Genomic DNA, 24,241 nt, shown 5'->3' with positions numbered 1-24,241 from the left:
ATTGGAAATGGCATGTTGAACTTGACCTCTTCATCTTTGCAGGGCTGTTTCATCCTCGTTTTTCAGGCCCAGAAAGCCTTTCCTGGCTTCCCCTTCCCAACTTCAGGCTAGATGTCCCACTGTGTGCACCCACGGCACCCAGAATTTCCCGTATGATACACCTTTTCATATGTGACCTTTTGTTTGCTAAATTGCCTCTTTCTGTGTCTGTATTGTGAGTTCCTTAAGGAAAGAGACTGCATCTATGCTGTTCCCCACTGCAACTCCAGGGCACAACATATGACCAGAGAGAAAATGAACATGTTTACCTTTTGCTGTGTCCACAAAGTCTCTTCTAGTACTAGAAATAAACTGATTTGCTATCACCTTCCTAACCTCTTCCTTTGTAGCAGCGATTTTCCAAGGGAGGTGGCTCTTTATTGATGCTGTTGATTGGCCCTGAGGCAACGTCCAGAGAAAGAAATCCTATTAATACAAACACAATTTTCAAGAAAATTGATATAGGTTCACCTAATGGAATGAAGATTATGTGTGTTTGTGGGTATATATTCTTCTGGGTCCTCTACACCCACTTACCACACTGCAGTGTGTGCAGAGTCCAAAGAGTGTGCCTCCAACCAGAAATCTCCAGCTCAGACCAGAGGAGAAGACCCACGTGAGTTCTTGACCTGGCTTTAAATGCCCAAGGAGCAGACAGTCTCAGGCTTCAAGAGACACCCTGCCTCCCATGCAGAGTTCTCAGAAGCAGCCTGTAAGAGGGGGAAGGCAGGCGCTCTCTCCTCTTTGCCCCCAAAGAGATTTTATGATTATGAAACTTGAAGCCTCCAGCACCTCTTTCCATCTACCCACTCTCATGACCTTGCTTCCTATTTCCTTGAGAAAACTGAAGCCATCTGATGAGAACCTCCAAACACCGCCCGGCACGTCACCACATCTGCACTCATTACGCTGTGATGGGAGACCACTGTGTTTAGCCTACTCTGGCACGTGACCCTCCCCCCCCAATTCTCACTTGTCTCTTGCAACTTCCATTTCTCCCTCTCTTTGGGGACATGGCTGTCCAAGCTTGCCTTCATTTCTCTTATCTCAAAAACGCCCCCTTCACTCTACTTCCCCTCTAGTTACTTAGATATTTCCCAATTTCCCTTCGCAGGAAACCCCCCAAAATAGTTACATACATTGACCGTCCCCAAATTTGTCTTTTACGTGTCTTTTAATCTTCAGGGTCCCTCTCCATCCCCTTCTTTCCCTTCTAATCTATTGAAGAAACCAAGCCATTTGATGTGGAGAGGTTCCCACGCTCTGGATTTTGTTGAATGCATACTCATTGTGCAGTTTAACAAGTTCCTCTGTCCCCTGTATTTCCTACAATTGGCAGAGACTGACTTACTCTGAGGATAGATCCCTCTGACGAGACTGCAAATGGTATGTGACAAAGAGGATTACAACATATAGTTGTTTCTCTTTGTGTGAGGTTACCAGCTGTTGATGCTCAATGCCTAGATTAATGGATGAAAGGGGGTGATAGTCTATCAGTTCTTTTTCATGTGTAAGCTAGAATATGTTTATAACGAGACATTTTCCCTCATCTATCATTTAGTTTACCAGGGGCATAGTTCATATAGGGAAGGCACGGCGGGGGGGGGGGGGGGGGGGGGGGAGAGCTTGATCGTTTTCCTTCCATCAGTTTCTAAGATAATGAATTGGTTTCTTATCGTCCTCTGAAAGTGGCCCCATTTTTTTTTAACAGAACTCACAGATTTAAGCATATTTGATGTGTCTCTATCTATTGCATATGTTATCCTTATTGAAGCTCAAATTACCTTTGAGCCTGTGAGCACCTCTTTAATTTTGATATAGCTCTAGTCTTTTTTTTTTTCTTTCTTTCTATGTAGTTCCAGACTCATCTTGCACATTTCCCACCCCAGATCTGGACTCGGCCAGTTCTCCCAGAAGCCCTCTGTCTCACACTGATCAAGCATTCTTCTAACCACAACTACTCCTGTCAAGGCAACCCATGAACTCCATTCCATGCATGCCAACGGCCAAGTCTATCCTCGACTTCCTTGACCTTGACAGTGACCAGTCCTTTTTCCTTCATTTTCTTCACTTGGTTTTCAGCACAACACGCTCTGTTGGGCTTTCTCCTTCACAACTGACTGCCCCTTCTCAGTCCATTTTGCTGCTTCTTCCACTGACCGCTTGTTAGTGAAATGTCCCAATACTCAGTCCTTGAACCTCTTCTCTTTTCTAGCTTGATCATCTCATCCAGTCTCATTTGTTTCAAATACATAGGATGACTCCCATTTATCTTTGGCTTAGACCCTCTCCCTCAACACAGATCCCTACGGCCCAACGTCTTTCTTCTGTCGATCTCCAGTTGGAAGCTTGCTAGGACACTTCTAATTTCACATTCCCACAACAGAACCCCTGAGCGTCCCCCCTGAGTCTTGAATATTCTACCTTTCAGTTAATGGCCACTCTATCCTTGCCACTGTTTCAATCTAAATCCCTGGAGTCATTCTTGGCGCATCTCTTTGCTTCACACCCCACATTCTTTGCATCAGGAAACCTTATTTACCTATGAAATATATTTAGAAGCAGACCAGTTCTTCCAATCACACATAACACCCTAGTCTGAGCCATCATCGTTTATCTCCTGGATTATTGCAGTAGCCTCTTAGCCAGTATCTCGGCTTCCACCTTTACTCTCTTATAGTCTACTCTTGGCCAGGGCTCCCCCTCTTCTCAAAACTCAGCAGTGGCTCCTCCTTATTTCAGAGTAATAGTTATACTCTGCAATGGCCTATAGGACTCTACACAATTTACAACCCTCCCCCCCCACACACACACACATCTACCCCTCAACCCCTTCCAACGCACCTCCCCTTTGTTTTCTGTCCTCACTTCCTTCTCTCCAGCTGCCTGGATTGCCTTGCAATTCCTGAAACATCAGCCACGCTCCTGCCTCAAGGCTTTGCCTTTGAAAGGGTGAGAGGTTCTCACCCGAGATTTCAGCATGACTTTTTCTCTCACCTCCCTCAAATCTCAATTTGCATGTCACCATCTAAATGACACCTCCCTAAATTACCCCCACATAAAATTGCAAACCCTTCCCCCACCACTCCACTCAGGATCCGCCTTACCCTGATCAATTTTTTCCCCATAGAATTATCACTTTCTAAACTTTTATGGTGCATTACAGTTTGCCTGAGTGTTATATTTATCATCAGCTGTCCGTCTCCCCCTACTAAAGTGTAAGCTCCATGAAGACAGGGGTTTTTTCTCATTTTCTTCACTGCTACTTCCCAGATCTGGAAGAGTGCCTGACATATGAGGCACTCCGGAAATATTCGTGGCTTAAATGAATGAATAAAAGGTGGCACATATAACCATCCACTGCCTGAGGTCTTTGCCCTGCCAGTCATTGCTAAACCCAGGTAAACCGGTTTTTTCCAATATCCTGAATGGGAACTGCAGTCACCCTTGACCTCCGGTGGGACACTCCCTAGATAGCAGAGATAATTTACACGGTGATGGATCTCTCTTGTATCTCTTTCCCAGGCATTGATGATACCACCTCCTTCAGGCTTTCCTCTGGGGCTGCTCCTTGGTCTCCATTTATGGCTTCTTTCTTTGACCTGCACCTCAAACCTGGGGATTCCCCAGGGCTTCATCAGCCGGACGTATCTTTATGCTCCACACGTTCATCCTCGTAATACTAGTCACTCTGACGCATCACTATACACATGCAAGCCTTGCCCCCAAGAGGGGCCAGCCGACAGAAACGGCTGCAGGGTCCCGTGATCACTAGTCAAGCCCTGACCCACCTCCAGCCCGTGTTCTGCCTGACTGCCCACACCCGGAGGCATCACAATTGCTGCCAATATATCATCAGGCCCCTGTTTCCCACCACAGTTTCCTTGAAGGAGTTCCAACCCACCAGTCTGTATTTTAACTCCCAGGGCAATCGCTTTTGCGGCAGATCCTCTCTGTTGGCAGAGAGGGAGCACCTTGCCAGTCTCATCCGAGTTCAGGTCCTGAGCCACAGTCGTAACTGTTCAACAGAAACAAATAAATGGCAGATAGAGAGGCCTCGGCAGAGTAAATAATACAGCACACCCTCATTCAGGTCGATTGGAAGAGCCTTGATGGCTGGAGGGGCTACGCCCCCACTACAGCTCATTGGCTACGAGTGCCCAGGACCACCTACCGCTCTAGCTCTCATTGGCTGGGAGCCTTCAATAACACCTAAAGAAAACAAATGCTTTGTGTGTGTATATATGTATACATACACAGTATAATATTGTAACTGACTGCTTTACATTAATTTTAAAATCTTAAGGCAAATATTTAAGAGGTAAATTCATTATAATGAATGGGTTCCAGGAGGAAATGGGGTGTTAAATGGGATATGTGTGTATGTCCTGATGACTCCCAAGTCTACATCTATCGCTCACCTCTTCCACACAAACTCCAGACCGAGATATTCAACTGCCTGTTGGACATATTTTCAACCAACGTGTCTTCAACTGAGTTCACATTTCCCCTATGCCCTTTCCCACCCAACCTGGTCCTCACCCATGCCTGCTCAGTAAACAGCAGGAGTGTCCACTCAGCCATGCAACTCAAAACCAGAAAAATCATCCTTCATTCTTTCCCCTTCCTTGCCATTTATACTCTTTCAGTCATCAAATCCTACCCTTTCCACCACCTTATTACCTAATGAATACATCCCGGGGGGGTACCATTCCGGGGGGCATCCAAATAAATGAAACTCTTTACTACAACTGAGCATTGCCTTTTATGGTGGGAGAAGGGTACCCAGTGCCCAGAAGACAGAGGGAGGGTCAGTTACTTCCACCTATAGGAGAAGGGAATTAGAGATAGCTCTCTTTAAGCTGAGCCTTGGTGAATGTATGAATGTCCTTGGTGGACAGGAGAAGGGATTCTAGGTAGAGTAAACAAAATGACAAAAGATCTGGCAGTTTGAGGACGCATAATACGAAACACAAATGTTTGCGAGTGCCAGTTGATAGCACTATTGACAATAGGCAAAAGGTGGAAACAGCCCAATGTCCAGCAATGGCTAAATGAATGAAGAAACTGTGGTATACACATACAATAGAATACTATTCAACCATAAAAGGGAACCATAAAAAGGAATGAAGTACCGATAGATGCTACAATGCCGATGAACCTTGAAAGCATTACACGAAATGAAGAAGCCAGATGTGAAAGGTCACATGTTCTCTGATTCCCAATAAAAAGTATCCAGAATACGTCATCCACAGAGATAGAAAGTAGATTGTTACTTACCAGAGGCTAGGGAAGAGGGAAACAGGAAGTAATTTTATTTGTTTTTAATGTTTATGTATTTTAAGAGAGAGAAAGAACACAAGCGGGAGAGGGGCAGAGAGAGAGAGAGAGAGAGAGAGAGAGAGAGAGAGACGGGGGGCAGAGAGAATCCCAAGCAGGCTCCAGACTGCCAGCGCAGAGTCTGATAACAGGGCTTGATCTCACGAACTGTAAGATCAGGACCTGACCCGAAATCAAGAACCAGACGCTTAACCGACCTAGCCACCCAGGCGCCCCAGGAATTAATTTCTTAAAGGGTAGGGGGTTTCCTTTTGAGACGATGAAAATGTTTTGGAATAAGATAAAGGTGGTAGTTGCAGAACATTTTGAATGTATTAATTGTCAATGAATTGTTCATTTTTTTTTTCAACGTTTATTTATTTTTGGGACAGAGAGAGACAGAGCATGAACGGGGGAGGGGCAGAGAGAGAGGGAGACACAGTGTCGGAAACAGGCTCCAGGCTCCGAGCCATCAGCCCAGAGCCCCACGCGGGGCTCGAACTCACGGACTGCGAGATCGTGACCTGGCTGAAGTCGGAGGCTTAACCGACTGCGCCACCCAGGCGCCCCGAATTGTTCATTTTTAAAAAGTTAATGTTATGCCCTGTGAATTTCATTTCAATTAAAAAAAAAATTTTTTTTAATTAAAACAATTTTTTTCAAGGTTTATTCATCTTTGAGAGACAGAAAGAAACAGAGTGCAAGCAGTAGAGAGGCAGAGAGGGAGGAAGACACAGAGTCTGAAGCAGGCTCCAGGCTCTGAGCTGTCAGCACAGAGCCTGACGCGGGGCTCAAACTCATGAACCGTAAGATCATGACCTGAGCTAAAGTCAGATGCTCAACCAACTAAGCCACCCACACATCCCTAAATTTTAAAAAATGTTTTGAAAACTTGGAGAGATAAGGGAGAAGGAGTTAGAAATGAGAGAAGGTGGGGGAAAAAATAGTATAAGAAGGACCATAACTGTAGATGAGGATCTTTGGAAATATTCAAACTCTTGTTCTTACGGAGTACTGATACAGCATTAAATTCAACAGATATGTAGATATCATCTTACTTGACTGGGGCGAGGTATTTGGCTCCTGACTCCTCTTGAAGTCCCGGTTTTGATCCAGTCTTCTTTAGAACATGATTTCCAAACATACTCATCGTTGTACTGTGTCTGATTGGGAATAGGGTCACTAAGTGAATAGGTATATCCTAGTCTTCTGATACCCTTTCGACTACAAGAAAAGATAGCGAAAATCAGAATAAGGGATTAAATGCCAAATCACACAGCAACGCACAGGTCAAATAATTTTCCTTATTACATTTTTTTTTTTTTTTTAAAGATTGGCTCAAGGAAGACTTGATGCCAGAAAGAATTTAATTTCCAGATTCCCTTGAAAGGAAACAATCCCATATCTTAGGACGGCTCTTCACAAAAGTACTGGAGGCCTAAAATGGAATTTAAAAGAACAACAATCTGAAATTCATTGATTTTTTTTAATTAAAAATATTTCTTAAAGAGGTAGGTCCTCTCCTGTATAAAGAGTACTTCAATGTAATCAAATACTTGTTGAAGAAATGTTTCTCTCTATGCATGTATTCCTTCTGGTTAATAAAAGGAAGGTAGGTAAGAACGGGACATCACTGGTCTGCAAGGCTGTAATGAAACCAAGCATCCAGGCAACGATCAGCATTTGTACTCACAGTTCAAGAAGAGGGTCCACCAGCTATCATGTTCCCTAGATGGACCTACACAACACCTATTAAATATTTTTGCCGAAATACCCAGCTTGAATTAGATGAAGTCTTTGGTATATTAGATTATAGGAAATGCATGAAAAGAGGAATATTTTAAATAACACAGTGGAGATGAAATCAGGAAAATCCAGAATTCTCAGGAAAAAAAAAAATGAAATTCTCAGAAAAAAAAAAGAAAGGAACCTATAGATTAAACGAGGCAAAAAACATAATAACCAAGTGCAATGTGTAGAACATACTTGAATTTAATTTCTAACCAACTTGTTATTTTTTTTTAATTGTGAGACATCAGGGGGAAATTTGATTGCTGATTGGCCATTTGATATTAAGGAATTATTTTTTAGCCAACACAATGGTATTGTAGCATATGATTTTATTATTATTTTTTAATGTTTTATTTTATTTTTGAGAGAGAGAGAGAGAGAGAGAGAGAGAGAGAAAGCGGGGGAGGGGCAGAGAGAGAGGGAGACACAGAATCTGAAGCAGACTCCAGGCTCCGAGCTGTCAGCACAGAGCCCAACGCGGGGCTCGAACTCACGGACCATGAGATCATAACCTGAGCCAAAGTCAGATGGTTAACCGACTCACCCACCCCGGCGCCCCTATATCGTAGCATACTTTTAAAGAGTCCTTATCTTTTGGAGATACATAAGAATACTACTTAGAATTAAAATGATAGAATGCCTGGAATTTGCTTCAACATTATCCAGTGGGAAGGCTGGGTGGAAGGCATTGTCTGGGTATTGATTATTGTAGCTAGATACTGGCTGGGGATTCGTTGTATGTTCTTTTGTGTACGTCTAAAATGTCTCATATTGGCTTTTTAAAAAAAGAAGACTGGGTTAGATTCAGGTACTATCTATAAGAAACCAAACATCTGGGAAGTGGGATACATTTGGATGATGAGCCAGTTTACTTGTTATTCAGACGTGTGGGCTCAGGTAGGACTGTGGTCCTAACGAGGTAATCAAAGGCACATGACGACTTTCCAAAGGCAACACAGCACGATCGGCTTGAAAGGAGTTGATTTTCAGATCTCCATCTCCCAGTGTAATCTTCCTTAACGTGTCTCTGCCTGAAAGCAAACCCGCGTCGCTACCCAAGTGCTCCTGTCCCACACCTTTCTCTCTCCCCTAGGTCATGGCAGGATCTTAGGAAGGTTCGATATGCCTCTGGGTCTAAGCCTCCAACAGTGAGAGGGGTGTGGTTCCAAGGAAGCCACCTTGTAATCCAAGTTCCATGCCCTTACCTTGGGCTCACGAGGATTTCTGAAGGGGTGGAGGTTGGGGGTGCTCTAACCAGGGCAAATGCTCTGGCGGGGGGGGGGGTTCTGGTTTTAGGTACATTGTGCCCTGCTTTGGCTAAGAGCAGTGTCTAGCTTCTCATTTCCTAATAATTACAAAACGTCCGTCCCTCTTTGGGGAGAAGCCTCTGAGGAGAGAGCAGAGAATATAGAATGCTTTGAATGGTTCTTCTCCCCACCTGTTTAAACATTTTTTTTTTTCAGGTCTTTAAAAAAAAAATCCCGAAGACATGTCATTAGCTAGAAAGAAAAGCATCTCTGAGGGGCGCCTGGGTGGCACAGTCGGTTAAGCCTCCGACTTCAGCCAGGTCACGATCTCGCGGTCCGTGAGTTCGAGCCCCGCGTCGGGCTCTGGGCTGATGGCTCAGAGCCTGGAGCCTGTTTCCGATTCTGTGTCTCCCTCTCTCTCTGCCCCTCCCCCATTCATGCTCTGTCTCTCTCTGTCTCTCTCTGTCCCAAAAATAAATAAACGTTGAAAAAAAAAATTTTTTTTTAAATAAAAAAAAAAAGAAAAGCATCTCTGAGCAGGGGAAGCAGGACAGGGTGGTGATGCTGATTCTTTTAAACACAACTGGAATCTTTTCTGAGACTACCACATTTTTAAGGATGCGCTGGGTAACTCTGGCACATAAAAATGTTGTCACGTTTTCCTTCGGATTTCCATCATTCAATAAGGTACTCAAGTCTTGTTTTTTTTTTTTTAAGCCAAACATGCAATGAAATATTTAATCCAGTCCAGCCAGTCCTCATCTCATTCTACATTGTAAAATATTTAACGATACACGGAAATATAGGCTGGCTGGCCAGACCAATTAATTTTCAGCATATAGAACTTTCTCCTTCATTAAATGCATAGTGGATGTTTGATTTGTATCTATAGGAGAAGATGGATGTTAGCTGAATCTATTGTGGTGATCATTTCACAACGTATGGAAGCCAAGCCATCCCCCGTGGTGTGCCGCACGGGTTCAATTTATACAGTGATGTGTCTTAATTATTCCTCAATAGAACTGGAAAAAATATTAAACAAGTTCCTTCCATGTGAAAGAGTAACTGATGTGATTTAATAGCCATTTGTTAAGACATAGACTTTCGGGATACTTAGAAAATGAGATGGGGAAAAACTCAGTAACTGGAAGACGTATCATCTAATCATTTGCTTTCAATAAACTCCAAGGAGTTCCCAGCCAGGTTGTCAGCTGCTCAATCGTTAACAAAAATCACCTTGTCATTTCTGGCACTTAACTCAGAGAGGGTTCAAAGTCTTGAATGGCAGCGCCACACCCAACTCCTTTCGTTCATGGCTACTTATTCATGTGAACAAGACTGGTTAACATTAGCATCTATAAATTGAAAAAAGAAGCAGAAAAAAAAAAAAATGGACGCTGAGTGCAGTCTCACTCCCAAAATAGTAACACTTCAAACAGGATACATAAACTAATTGCAAACAGAACAGTCACGTTTATCTCGTTAAGATACAATTCCAAAAAATTTCCTTCTTGTGTTTAGTGACTATTAACACCGGTAAAGTATTTATTGCTTTGAGCCATCGTGTACTAAAAATAATTGTTATAACTCAGTACTTAGGGTCACATAATATGTTTAAAAATTAATTTCAATTAATATACTAAAATAGTTTCAAAGAAGCATAATGGGGCGATCAATAAATTGCTTTCAAACACAAAATATATGATAGCAGGGTAAAATTCTACGGAGGAAGTGGAGAGGAATAAAAGTTCAAGAAGCAAAAGGAATGAAATAAATTGTCTACTGTCTGGTGTATTTTTTAAAAAGATCATAGAAAGTATCAATTTGCTAAGGTGTTTAGATTACTCATTGGCTATATTTTTTAATGACTTAATAGTTTTATCTTAAAATGTCAATGTCTAGGATGGGCTATACATTTTATCTTCTGCAATTATTTTAATTTACGATGAAAACTTTCCCGTGAACTTTAAAAATATGCGAATTTGAAGACCATTGACCTAGACTCCATTAGTACCCATTTGTTTTTTGGCTCTTATCCCAAATGTTTCTTCCTCAGACAACTGTTACTGTCTGGGAAGCTGGCATGATCATTACCGTCAGATGATAAATCTCCCAGTTAGGGGACATAATGTAACTCAGTGGGATAGCCACTGAGGAGTCTTACAGCCCTGTAGTTTGTGAAAGTCTATCAGAGATTACCCTGGGGGGGCGGGAATGAATGAAAAATTTTGAGTTACTTCTCCATGCTGGTCACCGTACTAGTGTTTTCTTCTGTCATCAGAACCACCACCTGAGGCAGGAATCATTATTCCTACTTTGCCGACCATAAAGCTGAGCCACAGCTTGTCACCTGCCGAAGGTAGCAGAGATAAGAAGGGGTAGAGCAAAGAGCGGAGGTCAGAGCCCGTTTCTGCCTGACTCCTCAGCCGTGGTCTTGCCCACGATCCCTGTGACTTCTCAGCAACGTGAACTTGTAAGGTGCCAGGATCCTCTTTATTGGAAACAATTCACAGAGTAAACACAGGCCGGTGAAGCGTCTCCATGCTGGTTTCCCACCCACCCGGGATGCAATGGACGGTAACGAGGCTTTCCCGATCCCGCTCTCACTCACCCACCAATGAGTTTAAAGAGGCAGCCGACGGACAGAAATTCCCACCCCGCACAATTCAGGTGGAAATGGGAGACGCTGAAAGGCCACTTAGGAAGCAGTGAGTGGAGGAGTGAAGGGAAGGGTGAGTGGGTCATGGCCTTCCAGCTTCCAATGGATGATCAAGTGCTAACGATTCTTCATTCATCCACTTACTGAATCGTCATTGCCTACTACATACCAGGTAATGAATGCAATGCCTGCTCCATGTTTTTGAGTAGCACGATTCTGTTAACCTACACACTGGCTCTATTGCCCTGACCCGCAGTGACTTTATGAAGGATCCATGTGTCTCTTTCCTTAGTTTTCCTATAGGAGGTCTGGATACGGTCCGAAGGGGGGAAAGCCTGTCTGGTGCTTGGAGGAGCACTGTGCACGCAACAGGTTCTACCTGAGTGCCCTTTTCTAAACCTTCTCTGATGACTGCTTTCTGTTGCTTTGGGACTCCGAATAATAGAACACAGGTGAACAGACGAAGGTGAGTCCATCAACCTGACACAAATCGGGATCTACCGAATTAAAGCAGGCACCGCTCCCGTCTTGGGCGTGAATGCAGTCCTCATTGTGGTCGCGTAGGAATCCCAGGTGGCCTCGCCTGGCAAAGGGATGACAAAACGGTTTGAAATGTGGCAAACCTGAATACTTCCATCATGTGTCGTCTTCGTAATTAAAATAATTTTGCAGGAGAAAAAAATTGGGGATAGTAATTTAAAGTCTAAAGGAATAGGGGCGCCTGGGTGGCTCAGTCGGTTAAGCATCCAACTTCGGCTCAGGTCATGATCTCACGGCCCGTGAGTTCCAGCCCCGCGTCGGGCTCCGTGCTGACTGCTCAGAGCCTGCAGCCTGTTTCGCATTCTGTGTCTCCCTCTCTCTCTGCCCCTCCCCTGTTCATGCTCTGTCGTCTCTCTCTGTCTCAAAAATAAATAAACGTTGAAAAAAAAAAGAATTTAAGCAATGCGTAAAAATATAAAACAGAAAGTTCGATTGAAGTTCTATCCCCTTAAGATGCCCACTGTGACTTTAGTGACCAACTTCTCATGAACCCTATTAGATAAACCTATATGCACATGAAATGATTTTGCACAAAGGGGCTCACCTCCGGTTTTATTCTGGGCGCCTTCCCCGTGCTCCCTCCTCCTCCTCAGCCCTCCTCCCAGACCATGTTAACAATTGTGCTGGTTTCTTTCCACGCTTTTATGTCTGCTGATACAATGATACAGAGATTTATATATGCATATATAACGACGTTGACATATTGGGTTTTAGTTTCCACCATCTTGTTTTACCAAACTGGGCTCATAATACACAAAGTGTCCTTTTCTTCTGTCTGTCACTGAACAGTATCATCTGGGGCAGCTCTGATGCGTTCTCTGCCCCGACTGTGCAGGATTCTGCAGCTTGCGTGATATTTCAATCTGCATAAGCAGGTGGATTCAACAAGAAGGGGCATAGCTGGAGGAGACCAGCCCAAAGGCTAAATAAAGCCTGGGGCAACCAATGTCAAGAGGTTGGGGAAGACTGAGAAAAGCAGTCGGTGAGGGCAGAGGACATCAGGGGCCACAGGAAGGAGGGCTTTCCAGGAGGCGGTGGGGGAGGGATCGCCTATGGCAACTGCTGCCAGGCTGGGTCCAGACGACTGAGGATAGAGAATTAACCATCAGGCACCTGCTAGCAACAACAGGCATTGACTGACCCAGCCTCCCACTGTCCACAAAGCACCACGACAGGTTTTAAATTTAACTCTGACATTTTCTCATTCTTCCTATCTAGGCAATTAACCTGGTTACATCTCACTAGAACCTGGGTCCAAAGGGTCCCCTTTACTATTTGAATAACCTGCTGTCCGGGGTCTAGGGCCTCACCGCAGGAACCCTATAGCCACCTAACTGCCTGTGTATCTTCCCACTCCTGTATCCCGAATACAATCGCTATGCTTTTCTCAAATACGTCTGCAGTTTCCAAATAGCTTTACAATCTATATGCACCGCCTGGCCTGTAGGGCCCTGAAGGAACATTTCATTCGTGCTGCCTCTATACTTCTGTTTCCTCTCCCATCTCCCAGGCAGGTCTTGTTTCTCATTTAACAGGCCCTTTGGGGGAGCCAGGCAGCTGGACCCGCTCCTCCGTGACTGTTTCCCCACTGCCCTCCCACGGGTTGAGACTCCCCTCCGCCCGCTCCCCCGGATCTCACAAAAGCCCGAGCCCCGCAGGCTACGCTCTGTGCCTCCGTTTACACACACGCTGCGGGTGTGCGCGCCCCGAGCCCACGCGCCTCCGAGAGAGAAATGACGTCATGCTCTGACACCGGCTCGTTAGTGGGAGTCACTTCATGCTTCGAAGCATTTTGTTCCAACTGCGGCATTAAATGTTCTTTGTTCAGAGAGTTCCAAGTATGGACAAGTAAGTGGGAAGAAATTGGGAGGCAGTGCGGCTCTTAAAAGAAACCTCCATGGAACCTGATTTGAACCTCGGAGTGTGACGCTTGCAGGGCTCAGGAAGGATCCTCTCTGCACAGAGCCCACGCACCATTTCCCCCTCTTTTTCCTAAAGCAAACAACACTGACCCAGGCCAGACCAATTTCCTGTTAAGCCCAAATATACCTCAAACACCCTGGCAACACAGCGCCCGGGGAACATCTCCCAACTGATCACACGGGCAGGCCAGGAACACCTCTGGCTGCCGCTGTCTGCGGCCTTTCCTCCTTCTGAGGACAGGCTGGGTGCTGGCCGCCTTCTGTCGCCAAGATCCTATTCTGGAAGGCATCGGGTGCAGGAGAGGCCATGCCTGGCTGCCTCTAGGACCTGAGACCGAGCGGACCCCCCACTCCCTAATGCTAATCCGCCTGGATGACCAACGTGACGAGATGTGCACTCAATTTCCAGGACATCTTTCTTCAATTCTTTTTGTCTAACGGTTTCTCTTACTAAAAGTCTCTAGGTCAGGTCTGCGTCAACGCCTTTTATTCCCATTGACAAAGCTCCTGCAAATAAAATGCTATTAGAATTAACCCTCTTCGTTAACAGCAGCAGTAACTTAAAAATCTATAATCCGAATGTTCCAAAAACGTCTTTGCAAGCCATGTGCCACTGCTTTCTTTTAGGCTTATTCTTGCTAAGCATCCCAGTGTCTTTCCCTCTCTGTGTCCACCCGTCCCATGATTCTGTCTTCCTCTTTCTACCCCTCTCATTTTCTGTTCATCCTACAGGCAAGGCTTGAGCCCCTCCCATGGACCGTGGAGACCACAGGCCCGAGGCCATAGAGACCCTGTCCTGGCCTTGGGGAGCTCACAGGTGAGGAGAGGAAAGAGAAAATGGCCAACGAGCACTTTAAGTGGGGTGCTGTGCTGTGTGCCGTGGGAGCCCCCAGGAAGGCACAGCTCTTTCTGGTTGGATGAGAGAAGGGGCATCGAGGGTGGATCCGGGAGGGACTTCATAGAACAGGTGGCATCTGAGCCGGGACTTAAAGCAGGGGTTTGACCGCGATTACAGGAGGACGCGGAGGGAAGCATTCTTCAGAGAAAGCAGCGCGAGGTATGAAAAGTCTGAAGTGGCCCGATGTGAGTGAAGCAGGGGAAGAAATGGTCAACGCCAGGCCAGCAAGGCCTCGTTTGCCTTGCTGCCCCCTTGAACTCACCACCCCTGGAGGTATTCACAATGACGAAAATGCATTAGGGGGTTTTGAAGACAGGATAAAACAGTAACGAACATGTGCGTATTCTGTTACGCTTTACAAAGTGTTTCCACGGGTGGAATCTTGTTTCATCCTTACCATAGCCTGCTGGGTGGGCAAGTATGAACAGTACCTGGTGATTCAACGTTTCCCTAGTTGTCGGGAGGATTAAAGGGGAGGGTAAATTCAAGCATTTAACGTAGGCTGAACAGAGACCCAAAAGACAGGTCCATGTCCTAACCCCCAGAACGTGCGAGCGGTACCACATAAGGGTAAAGGGCCTTTGCAGGTGCAGTTAAGGATCTTGGGATGAGGAGATCGTGCTGGATTATCAGTGGGCCCCAAGTGCAATTTCATCATCCTTATGGGAGGCGGAGGGAGACTCGACCCGGAAGAGGCGGGGATGTGACCGTGGAGGCGCACGAGGCCACGAGTCGAGAATGCCAACAGCTCCCAGAAAACACAAGAAGCAAGGAAGGCTTCTGCCCCAGAGCTACCGGCGCAGCACAGCCCTTGATGTGGGGCTTCGGGCCTCCAGAATACATCTTGGTTTCAAGCCACCAGTTCCTCGTTATTTATGGCAGTCCCTCAAAGTGATGCAGCACTTACAAGCCCACATAGAGTAATAGTTCAACAGCAAGTAGTCCGTGGCAGTCATTGTCAACCTCTCATCTTATTTTTGGACCAAAGCCAGGCAGTGTGACACATCAGTCCCCCACCTTTTGGAGCGTGACACTTTGAGCAGTGGAAGAGCGAGTGGCACAGAGTGCCTGTTAGAGCCCCAAGACTGGGCGTGAAGAATGAAACTCACCCACAGGAAGGGGAACTTGGGGGGCAGAATCAATGAGCCCCGGTGATCAAACTGAGGTGTCAGCCAAGCCGCCCTCCCATGTACCGTGGGCAGCTGGCACCCTCCTAACTGAGCCTGCAAAGTCGAGTGGACAAGGAGTGTAATTTTCTACGTGTTAGATCAAGGCCCTTCTGTGACACCCAAATGAACTATCCGGTAGACAGTTGCGTACTTTGGTTTGAAAATTAGGGGGAACACGGGAGTGAGAGGTAAGATTAGAAAGCCGGTGGGGCATTTCTGTAGACTTGAAGCCCTTGGCAGGACACGGCCACGACAGAGGATGTGAACCAAGGAGGAGAGAATCTTGGAGGATTCCCACATTCCCAGACTGGAAGGGGGAGGGGAGACAGCGAAAGAAACCAAGAGGAGTGACTAGAAAGAGAGGAGATTCAAAAGGAATGCGGTTCCTGTCTCTCTCTCTCTCTCTCTCTCTCTCTCTCTTTTTTTTTTTTTTTGCCTTGTCATCATATAGAAACAGAATGTTCTCAATATGTTTTTTACAGGTTAAGTATTTTCATTTTCTGTCCTTAATTTACAAAGGGATGAATGGAATGGAATGAAAATACGCATTTCATTCATTCTGGTGGGTCTACGATTCCAGGGAATGCGCCATTGAACAGTTCCCGCTGCTCTGTAGCCACTGTGGAACCGCAATTACCCAGCGAGGCGGCTGCGGTGGGTTATTATTGCCATGAAAAAGGTCAGGATGCGGCTGAGTACCTGGGAATCACTCTCCCTCCACTGACACAGAGGCGGACTTTGCAAACCTGCTGCATTTGCACGCACAATTGGCATTAAAAGCTCTACCCGGGTTCATGTGGAATCGCTTTGAAAGAAAAATCAGCAAAGGTCGCAGAGAAGTGGCAGCTAAACGCCTAGGTGCTGGCCTGGCTACGACCACGCAGGGGTAAGGTGCCTCTGCACACCTACTTGCGGGGTCCTTTCCCTGCCTTCGGGCACCTCCCCGCGTTCTGTGCACTTCCCCAGATCCTGCACGAGGGGGGGGGGGTCAGGTCTCCGCTGGGTCCGCTGTCTTCACAGCGTCTGACCTCCGTTCCTTCTTTGTCTTTGACTTTGGGATCCTGGAAAGGCACTATTCCTTCTTTTTGCTGTCCCCTCCTAGGCACTTTGGGGGGGTGTTTGAAAGCACCTGAGAGGTTTAGGGAGAGGTTTGGCAGAAACGGGACCAAGGGCAGTAAAAGGGCAAGATCATGAACATCTCATTCCCTCTGACTCCCAGACTCTCCATGAAGTGAGTCCCACCCGTAAGAGGGAGGCAAACACCCCTGCAGACCAAAGCAGCCTTTGCTCGGTGTACCCCATTCCCAGGGAAAAGCCGCGCGCCCCCCCCCCTCCCCTGCCGGCAGGGTCCGCAGCCTTACTTGGCTGAATCTGGTGGCCTCCTTGAAAGGGGCACGCAGCCTCCAGCCCAGGCGGTGCCATTCTTGCTGGAAAGAGGCCACCGCGATGCCCTCTGCTCCAGCTGGACTGGGTGTTGTGGGTGGAGCGCGGCTGCATTGTGACGCATCACCATGGAGACATGGGTCACTTCCTGCAGCTCAGCTGGAGGCCGACAGGTGCCCAGCCTTCATCAGGAGGGCCACGGCACCGGGTGGGGAAAGCAAGGAGATGTGTTTCCAGTAATGTGGCTACTTACTTTTGTTTATTTGTATAGTTCTTTTTTTTTTTTTTAACATTTATTTATTTTTGAGACAGAGAGAGACAGAGCATGAACGGGGGAGGGGCAGAGAGAGAGGGAGACACAGAATCGGAAGCAGGCTCCAGGCTCCGAGCCATCAGCCCAGAGCCCGACGCGGGGCTCGAACTCCCGGACCGCGAGATCGTGACCTGGCTGAAGTCGGACGCTTAACCGACTGAGCCACCCAGGCGCCCCTATTTGTATAGTTCTTGAAATGAGCATTCTTGAGCATGGTCTTATTTGGGGAGAGGAGCAAAAAGAGGAGTAAGCTGAAGATTTTCAACTGCAAATTTTCTTTTTTTAAGTTTTTAATTTTTTGTTAATTTATTTATTTTTGAGAGAGAGACAGAGACAGAGCATGACAGGGGGAGGGGCAGAGAGAGAGGGAGACACAGAATCCGAAGCAGGCTCCAGGCTCTGAGCTGTCAGCACAGAGCCCGCCCGACACGGGGCTTGAACCCATGAACTGGGAGATCAACATCTGAGCCCAAGTCTGATGCTCAACCAACTGAGCCATCCAGGTGCCCCAATTGCAAATTTTCATCCACGCATAACTTTCAACCTAAGTGACTGTGGGCAAAATTGTCATAGATCTTTGCATTAAGTAGGAAACAAGAGTGGGGAAGGATGTGAGCTGACACCTTTCTCCTCACTGGGGTTCCTGGCACAAACCTTTGCACTTTGTGATTGCCAATTTAATTGTCCTTCTATCCCCACAAGACAAAACTGTGTCTCTCACCCCAGAGTTTTCCCAGAATGTGGAGGGACTTTTATCCTCATGTTCTTGGCAACCACCTTGGTAGTTTGACACATAGTAGGGGCTTAGTAAAACTGAATGCCTCCAGGCTAGGACACAGCTATTAGCCACCTGGCTGCAAAGAAAAGACAGGAAGTGCACACTGGAGACTGTTGGCAACATATTTAGAAGGCAATCCACAACAATCCCTTCTCTGCAAAGGGGTTATTCAAAAGTCAGACCTCTGTTGGCGGTGATATCTACAAAAAGGGAAATTATCAAAAGACACAGAAAAAGCATCAAAGTAAGCATCCCAAGTGCATATGCGAGGTATTGCTTAAAAATCAAGATCCCAAGTAGAATTTTCGGAGAGGATTCCTATCCGTTTTACATTCCTAATGCATTTTACACTTTCAAATTTTACATCAATGAATGGTGGTGGGAACACATAGAAGGTATAGAGTTCTGTCGATGTTATTAAAAGGAATGAGTCTAAATTAGGATTTAGTAGTGGCATCTCAATGAAGAAAATAACACCCAATAACAGATTACTGTCTGAAAATGGCAGCGTTAATTAGCATAGCATAATTTAAGAAAAATATATTTTTTTAAACAGAGCAGGGAGTCTATAGAATTTTGAAAGTGAATTCGTATTAATATCTTACATTTGTCTCATCTTAGGCAAGCTGTGAAATTGTGGCCTACGCACCGAATCAAGAGCTGGAAGAAATCTTTGCACTTTCTACCTGGGGGGGCTTTGGGATCTAGCAGATTCCTCTCTGAGCCCCAGTTTATCTGTAAAATGAGTATAGCAGTACCCACCTCACCGGGATGGAAAGATGAGTAACTCCAACAATAATTTATAAGTTCTAAAGCCGTGTAAACCTAAGGTACTGCTCTTTTGTCTCACTGCTATTCTGAGCTGCCTTCTTTTTTGGTCTTGCGTTTCTGCTTCAGAATGGATTTTTGGTACAAGTCCATTTTATCGCGAGCAGTATAGCGCTATTCCTGCCCTTGAATTCGGGTTGCTTGAGGTAACCCCTTTCAATGATTAAGTTGATTCTTTTTTCCTTGGCCTCTTTCCCTTCACAAACACGGACTGTGCACTGAAAATGAGCTGGAGGGTGACAGTAAGGGGCCCTGGATACCATGGGAGCTTAGGGAGCTTGTCCTAGAACTGGAAATGCCTGAGCTGGGTTCTCCGCTCAATGGGAGACAGGAGACCGGAGAGGGAGGAGAGCTGCCACAAGGGGGAGAAGGGGCCCAGGAGGCAGGGGACAGCATGGGATTGTCACACGGTAAAGAGTGAAGGGAGAGCTAAGAGACACTGGGGCACAAGGCCCTGCGGGCCTTCTACAGTTTTCCGTCATGAATTTATTGTTCTTCTTAGCTTGCACACCTGTCTTCTTTTATAAAACTGGATGCCCCTTGAAAGCAAGGGCTTCGGGAGTGCCTGGGTGGCTCAGTCGGTTAAACGTCTGACGGTTTGTGAGTTCAAGCCTGGCGTCAGGATCGGTGCTGGGAGCCTGGAACCTGCTTGGGATTCTGTGTCTCCCTCTCTCTCCGCCCCTCCCCCGCTTTTGCTCTGTCTCTGTCTCTGAAAAATAAATATTTTTTAAAAATTTAAAAACAGAAAAAGAAAGAAGACAAGGGCTGTGCTTGGGCTCCCCCCCCCCCACCCCAACATGAGAAGGATTCACTGGAGTTAAGTTAAAGCAACAGGGTGAAGAGATCAGGTCAGAAGTTTACATAAATCCTGAAGAAGAGGGGAGATTATCCATATCACCTACCAGAATAAGTTCATCATTTGGAAATTTAAGACATCCAGGTTACTAATACGCCTTTTACAGAGTTTCAAATTGATCTAAAACAATAGACAGTAGTTATATTGAATGGGTTAAATGTTACACGGTTGTTTCCAATTCAAATTATTATAATGAATTTCTGTGCACACACGAGCACACACACACACACACACACACACACACACAGAGGAACCTGCTGTTAAAGCAGCGGAGAGACGGGTGGGTGGCAGAGGGAGGGGACAGCAAGTATAGAACACCCAGCTTTGGGCTGTGAAGGAGACGGAAGTCTCCAGCTGGAGGAGAGGGAGTGTGTCAGGTGGACAGTTAACTTTCCGAAGAGAGATGAGTAACCAAGTTCACGGGCCGTGGGTAAGAAGCAGGGAGAGAGATGGCACTTGCCGCTGTGGAGAGAGCGCATGGGGCTCAGACCTGGAGAAGATGTCTATGCCCCTCCTCGGACTGAGCGTGCCCACCTACAGCTGGGCATCTTGCGAGAACGCGGATTCTGAGTAAGTCAGTCGGGCGGGGCCTGAGGTTCTGCTTTTCTAACAAGACCCCCGGATGATTCATAAAGTTTGAGATGGGCAGAGCTAGAGCCGAGTCCTAAACCCAGCAGACTCTGCATCATCCAGGAGCTTGTTAGAAACGCAGACCAGGGCGCCGGGGTGGCTCAGTTGGTTAAGCTTCCTTCCGACTCTTGGTTTCCACTCAGGTCATGATCTCACGGATCTGTGAGACGGAGCCCTGAGTTGGGCTCCATGCTCATAGTTTGGAGCCTGCTTGGGATTCTCTCCCTCTCCCCTTACCCCTCGCTCCCCCACCCCCCACAATCATCAGCGTGTCCAGTGCACATGAGCTTCTCGCTCTCTCTCAAAATAAATACATAAACTTAAAAAAAAAGAAATTAAAACATGTAGACCTCCTGAATGAGTCCACAGCTTGACAAGACCTCCAAGAGATTCCCAGGCACATTCACGTTTGAGAAGCTCTGCTCCAGGAAACGTGACAGTGGTCACAGCAGTGTTTCCTGAACAAGAGAGACGATGGGAGGGGCGCTTGGGTGGCGCAGTCAGTTGAGCGTCCGACTTCAGCCAGGTCATGATCTTGCGGTCCGTGAGTTCGAGCCCTGTGTCGGGCTCTGGGCTGATGGCTCAGAGCCTGGAGCCTGTTTCCGATTCTGTGTCTCCCTGTCTCTCTGTCCCTCCCCCATTCATGCTCTGTCTCTCTCTGTCCCAAAAATAAATAAATGTTGAAAAAAAAAATTAAAAAAAAAAAAAAGAGAGACGATGGGAAATAGTTGATGGGAGAATTCAAGGAGCAAGCCAACAAAGGATGTGTAAAAGATTTGACAGGGGGCTGCTTCCAAAAGCCCAGGAGAGGTCACAGATGATCTTCAGTGTTACCCAAGTACTTTGGATATGGATACACTGAGTGAAGTTCCTCCCCCAGGTTGATATATTTGGGCAAAAGTCTTTCCGTTATGTAGTATGCAGTGCTTTTAGTCAAGGGTCTTCATGTTAAAAAAAGAAAGAAAGAAAGAAAGAGACTAAAGTGGCTGAGTAGCTCAGTGGGTTAAATGTTTGACTCTTGATTTCAGCTCAGGTCATGATCTCATGGTTCATGAGTTTGAGCCCCGAGTTGGGCTCTGCACTGACAGCCTACTTGGGATTCTCTCTCTCCCTCTCTCTCTCTCTCTCTCTGCCCCTCCTTCACTGGTGCTCTCTCTCTCTCTCAAAATAAATAAGTAAACTTAAAAAAAAAGAATATTGCTTTTGCTCCTTTGTTTTAGCTTATCGATTAACTCATAAAACATTTTCTCAATGTCTGTGATGGAGTCTGTATGATTCAGGTTCTCAAAAGAAAAAAACCAATAGAATGTGTGTGTGTGTGTGTGTGCACGCGAGCACGTGTGGATAGAGAAAGAGATTTATTTTAAGGAATTGGCTCACAGAGCTGTGCAGCCTAACAAGTCCAAAATCTGCAAAGGAAGCTGGCAGGTGGGTGGCCCAGGGCAGAGCCCATGTTGCCATTCAAGTTTGAAGGCCACCTGTGCAGACCCCTCTCTTGCTCAAGGGAGGTCAGTCTTTTGTTCCACTCAGGACTTCCACTGATGGGAGAGCCCCACGGACATTGTAGAGGGCATTCTGCTTTACTTAAAGTCCACCGATTTCAATGTTAGTCTCATCAAAAATACTTAACTAGAAATATCCAGAATAATGTTCAGACCAAATATCTGGACACCATGGCCCAGCCAAATTGACACATAAAATTAGCCCTCACTGACCTAGATCTTTCTGAAGTCTACTTAATTCATATCTGTCACTCAGAGGGGGTGTTGTTAATAAGCAGTCGAGAATGATTGCTATCACTTTATTGAAAGATCCAGAAAAGAAAATTCTATAATGTTCTCGATTTTATTAAGGCAGTCCAACCTAATGGAGCAGATTCTAAACTCTGCTTCTAATGTGCCACTCAACAAACTTACTGACATTTTATCCACATAGAGCCAGAGCAGCAAGTTCAGACTGTTGATTCTATCAAAACCTTGTCAGTCCAGTATGGACGTCACCTCCCTCCTGGGCCAGCTCTGCTGTCCCTGATTCTTGTGTTTTCCTCTCCTCTGAACTCTGAAGAGGTTAAGTGGGCCAGGCCAGTCATTGGGTAATTACTAATGCTCCACACTGTCAGTCCTTTCAAGTGTATTCAAGTAGTGAATATCAAGTGTGAACACTCCTTTTAAATCTGTTATACCAGCATTTACCCATCCAAATGAATGTTCTCTTCTTCAAAGTAATAATTCATTCTAATGACACTGCCATTGCTTAAAGCATTTTTGAAATTCTTTAGAAACTCCCTTCAGAACTAGATGCAATATTCTTTTGAATTTCTTAAATAGGGGCATAACTTGGCTCTTTGAAGATAGATTGGGATTTGAAACAGTAAAAAGACATTCACATTTGAGCTGATAATTAAGGTAGGCAATCAAGTTGGGCAATATTATCCTTTAGCCAAAAATCAACTATAACCGTGAGGTAATGAGAAAAAAAACCTCCCTCCTTCTGTAGATAATGTCTGGATTTGCATTCTTGTTGGAATAAATTAATAGCCTCCAAGGTGACTCTTGTTCTGAGAGCTTCAACAAATCAATCACTTGGATAAATCGATCCTCACATATTTATTTTAAAACTCGATTTTACAGTTTTATGTCATTAGTTTCACTCCGGAAACTGGATTCTAAGTGTTTTAGACATTCCCTTTCTTGAACGTCTCTCATAGCACTCATTTTATTATTCTTCTTAGTTTGCACACCTGTCTTTTAAAAAATTTTTTGTTTTTTTAAATTTTATTTTTGAGAGAGAGAGAGAGAGAGTGAGGGAGGGAGGGGCAGAGAGAGGGAGACACAGAATCCGAAGCAGGCTGCAGGCTCTGAGCCGTCAGCACAGAGCCTGATGAGGGGCTCTAACCCATGAACTGTGAGATCATGACCTGAGCCGAAGTCAGACGTTTAATCCACTGAGCCACCCAAGCGCCCCACACACCTGTCTTCTTTTATAAGACTGGACGCTCCTTGAAAGCAAAGGCTGAACTTTATATACAGCACCCACCTCAGTGCACCGCAGAGTAGGCACTCGATCATATGTGTTGCATGCGTGAACTGAATGAATGGATGACTGAATGAATGGATGAATTGCTTAGATCGTTGTCCTATAGACTAGGATCGATCTTAAACTGTTAAAATATCTGAATAAGGCTGCACTTATACCCAGATTGAAGCCTCTTTTGCCCAGAAAGATCTGTTCCAATACACTTTTCACCAATTTAAAGGCTGCCCGACATTACTTCGTTGTGACATTTGCACAGTGTATATCCTCTTAGAAGCAGTTCATGAAACTTTGCTGAGTGAATAAGGACTGAGTGAATGCATCCAATAAAAACCGCTTTTAATTCAATGAAAACACTGTTTTTAATTATAAAAGAAACCTTCCAGATTTCTAGTCCATTCCTGGAGTGATTACTGATGGTTTTTCTCAATTCAGCTACTTAAAAAAAAAAAAATCTTTGTCAATTTTTGTGAATTAGAGTTTCTATTTCCTTCGGGAAACATTTAATATTTGATATCTGCCTAAGGTTTGTTTGCACTGACACTTCTTTTACTGTGAACACTCTTCATCTTGTACTGAGTTGAATAACAAATGTTTAGCCTCTTCTGTTATTAAGGAACATTTTTTTTCTTTTCTGGAAGATCGGTTATCAAATTGTTTCTATTCTCCAAATACTTCATAGACCTGTTCCTCAAAAAGCTCTTCTTGAGAAAGTAGCTGTGAAAACCACAATTCTTATTGTAATTTGGTAAATTACAAGGCAAATCTACCACCTGCAAAGCATGATGGAAATATCACACACACACACACACACACACACACACACACACGGTCAC

The 24,241-nt window shown here is 45.5% G+C and overlaps 1 protein-coding gene and 1 long non-coding RNA gene across 5 annotated transcripts in view; one reads left to right on the top strand and one right to left on the bottom strand.

Annotated features, from left to right (window-relative positions):
* The window catches only part of TEX26 (testis expressed 26), a 54,828-nt gene extending 37,716 nt beyond the window's left edge, over nt 1–17,112 (bottom strand). For 2 of the 4 annotated variants that reach the window (XM_045049927.1, XM_045050028.1), the window contains exons 1-4: nt 16,946–17,096; nt 11,557–11,638; nt 6,417–6,582; nt 309–465 (exon numbers count right to left, since the gene is read on the bottom strand). In XM_045049927.1, the coding sequence (XP_044905862.1) occupies nt 309–465; nt 6,417–6,582; nt 11,557–11,638; nt 16,946–17,081 (541 nt within the window). In that variant the 5' untranslated portion in view covers nt 17,082–17,096. Of the gene's footprint in view, nt 1–308; nt 466–6,416; nt 6,583–10,633; nt 11,639–16,945 lie in introns of all 4 variants that reach the window. The other 2 variants (XM_045049960.1, XM_045050002.1) reach the window with 2 other exon arrangements.
* Nucleotides 17,113–17,709: 597 nt separating this feature from the next.
* Nucleotides 17,710–18,887, top strand: LOC109497286. The gene is made up of 2 exons (XR_002153402.3): nt 17,710–18,302; nt 18,680–18,887. It is a non-coding gene; the product is annotated as an uncharacterized LOC109497286 (long non-coding RNA).
* The last annotated feature ends 5,354 nt before the right edge of the window (nt 18,888–24,241 follow it).

This window comes from Felis catus, chromosome A1 (genome assembly GCF_018350175.1).
Source record: "Felis catus isolate Fca126 chromosome A1, F.catus_Fca126_mat1.0, whole genome shotgun sequence".
Classification (NCBI taxonomy): domain Eukaryota; kingdom Metazoa; phylum Chordata; class Mammalia; order Carnivora; family Felidae; genus Felis; species Felis catus.
Note: the sequence above shows the minus strand (reverse complement) of the source record. Positions and strands in the feature narration are given on the sequence as shown.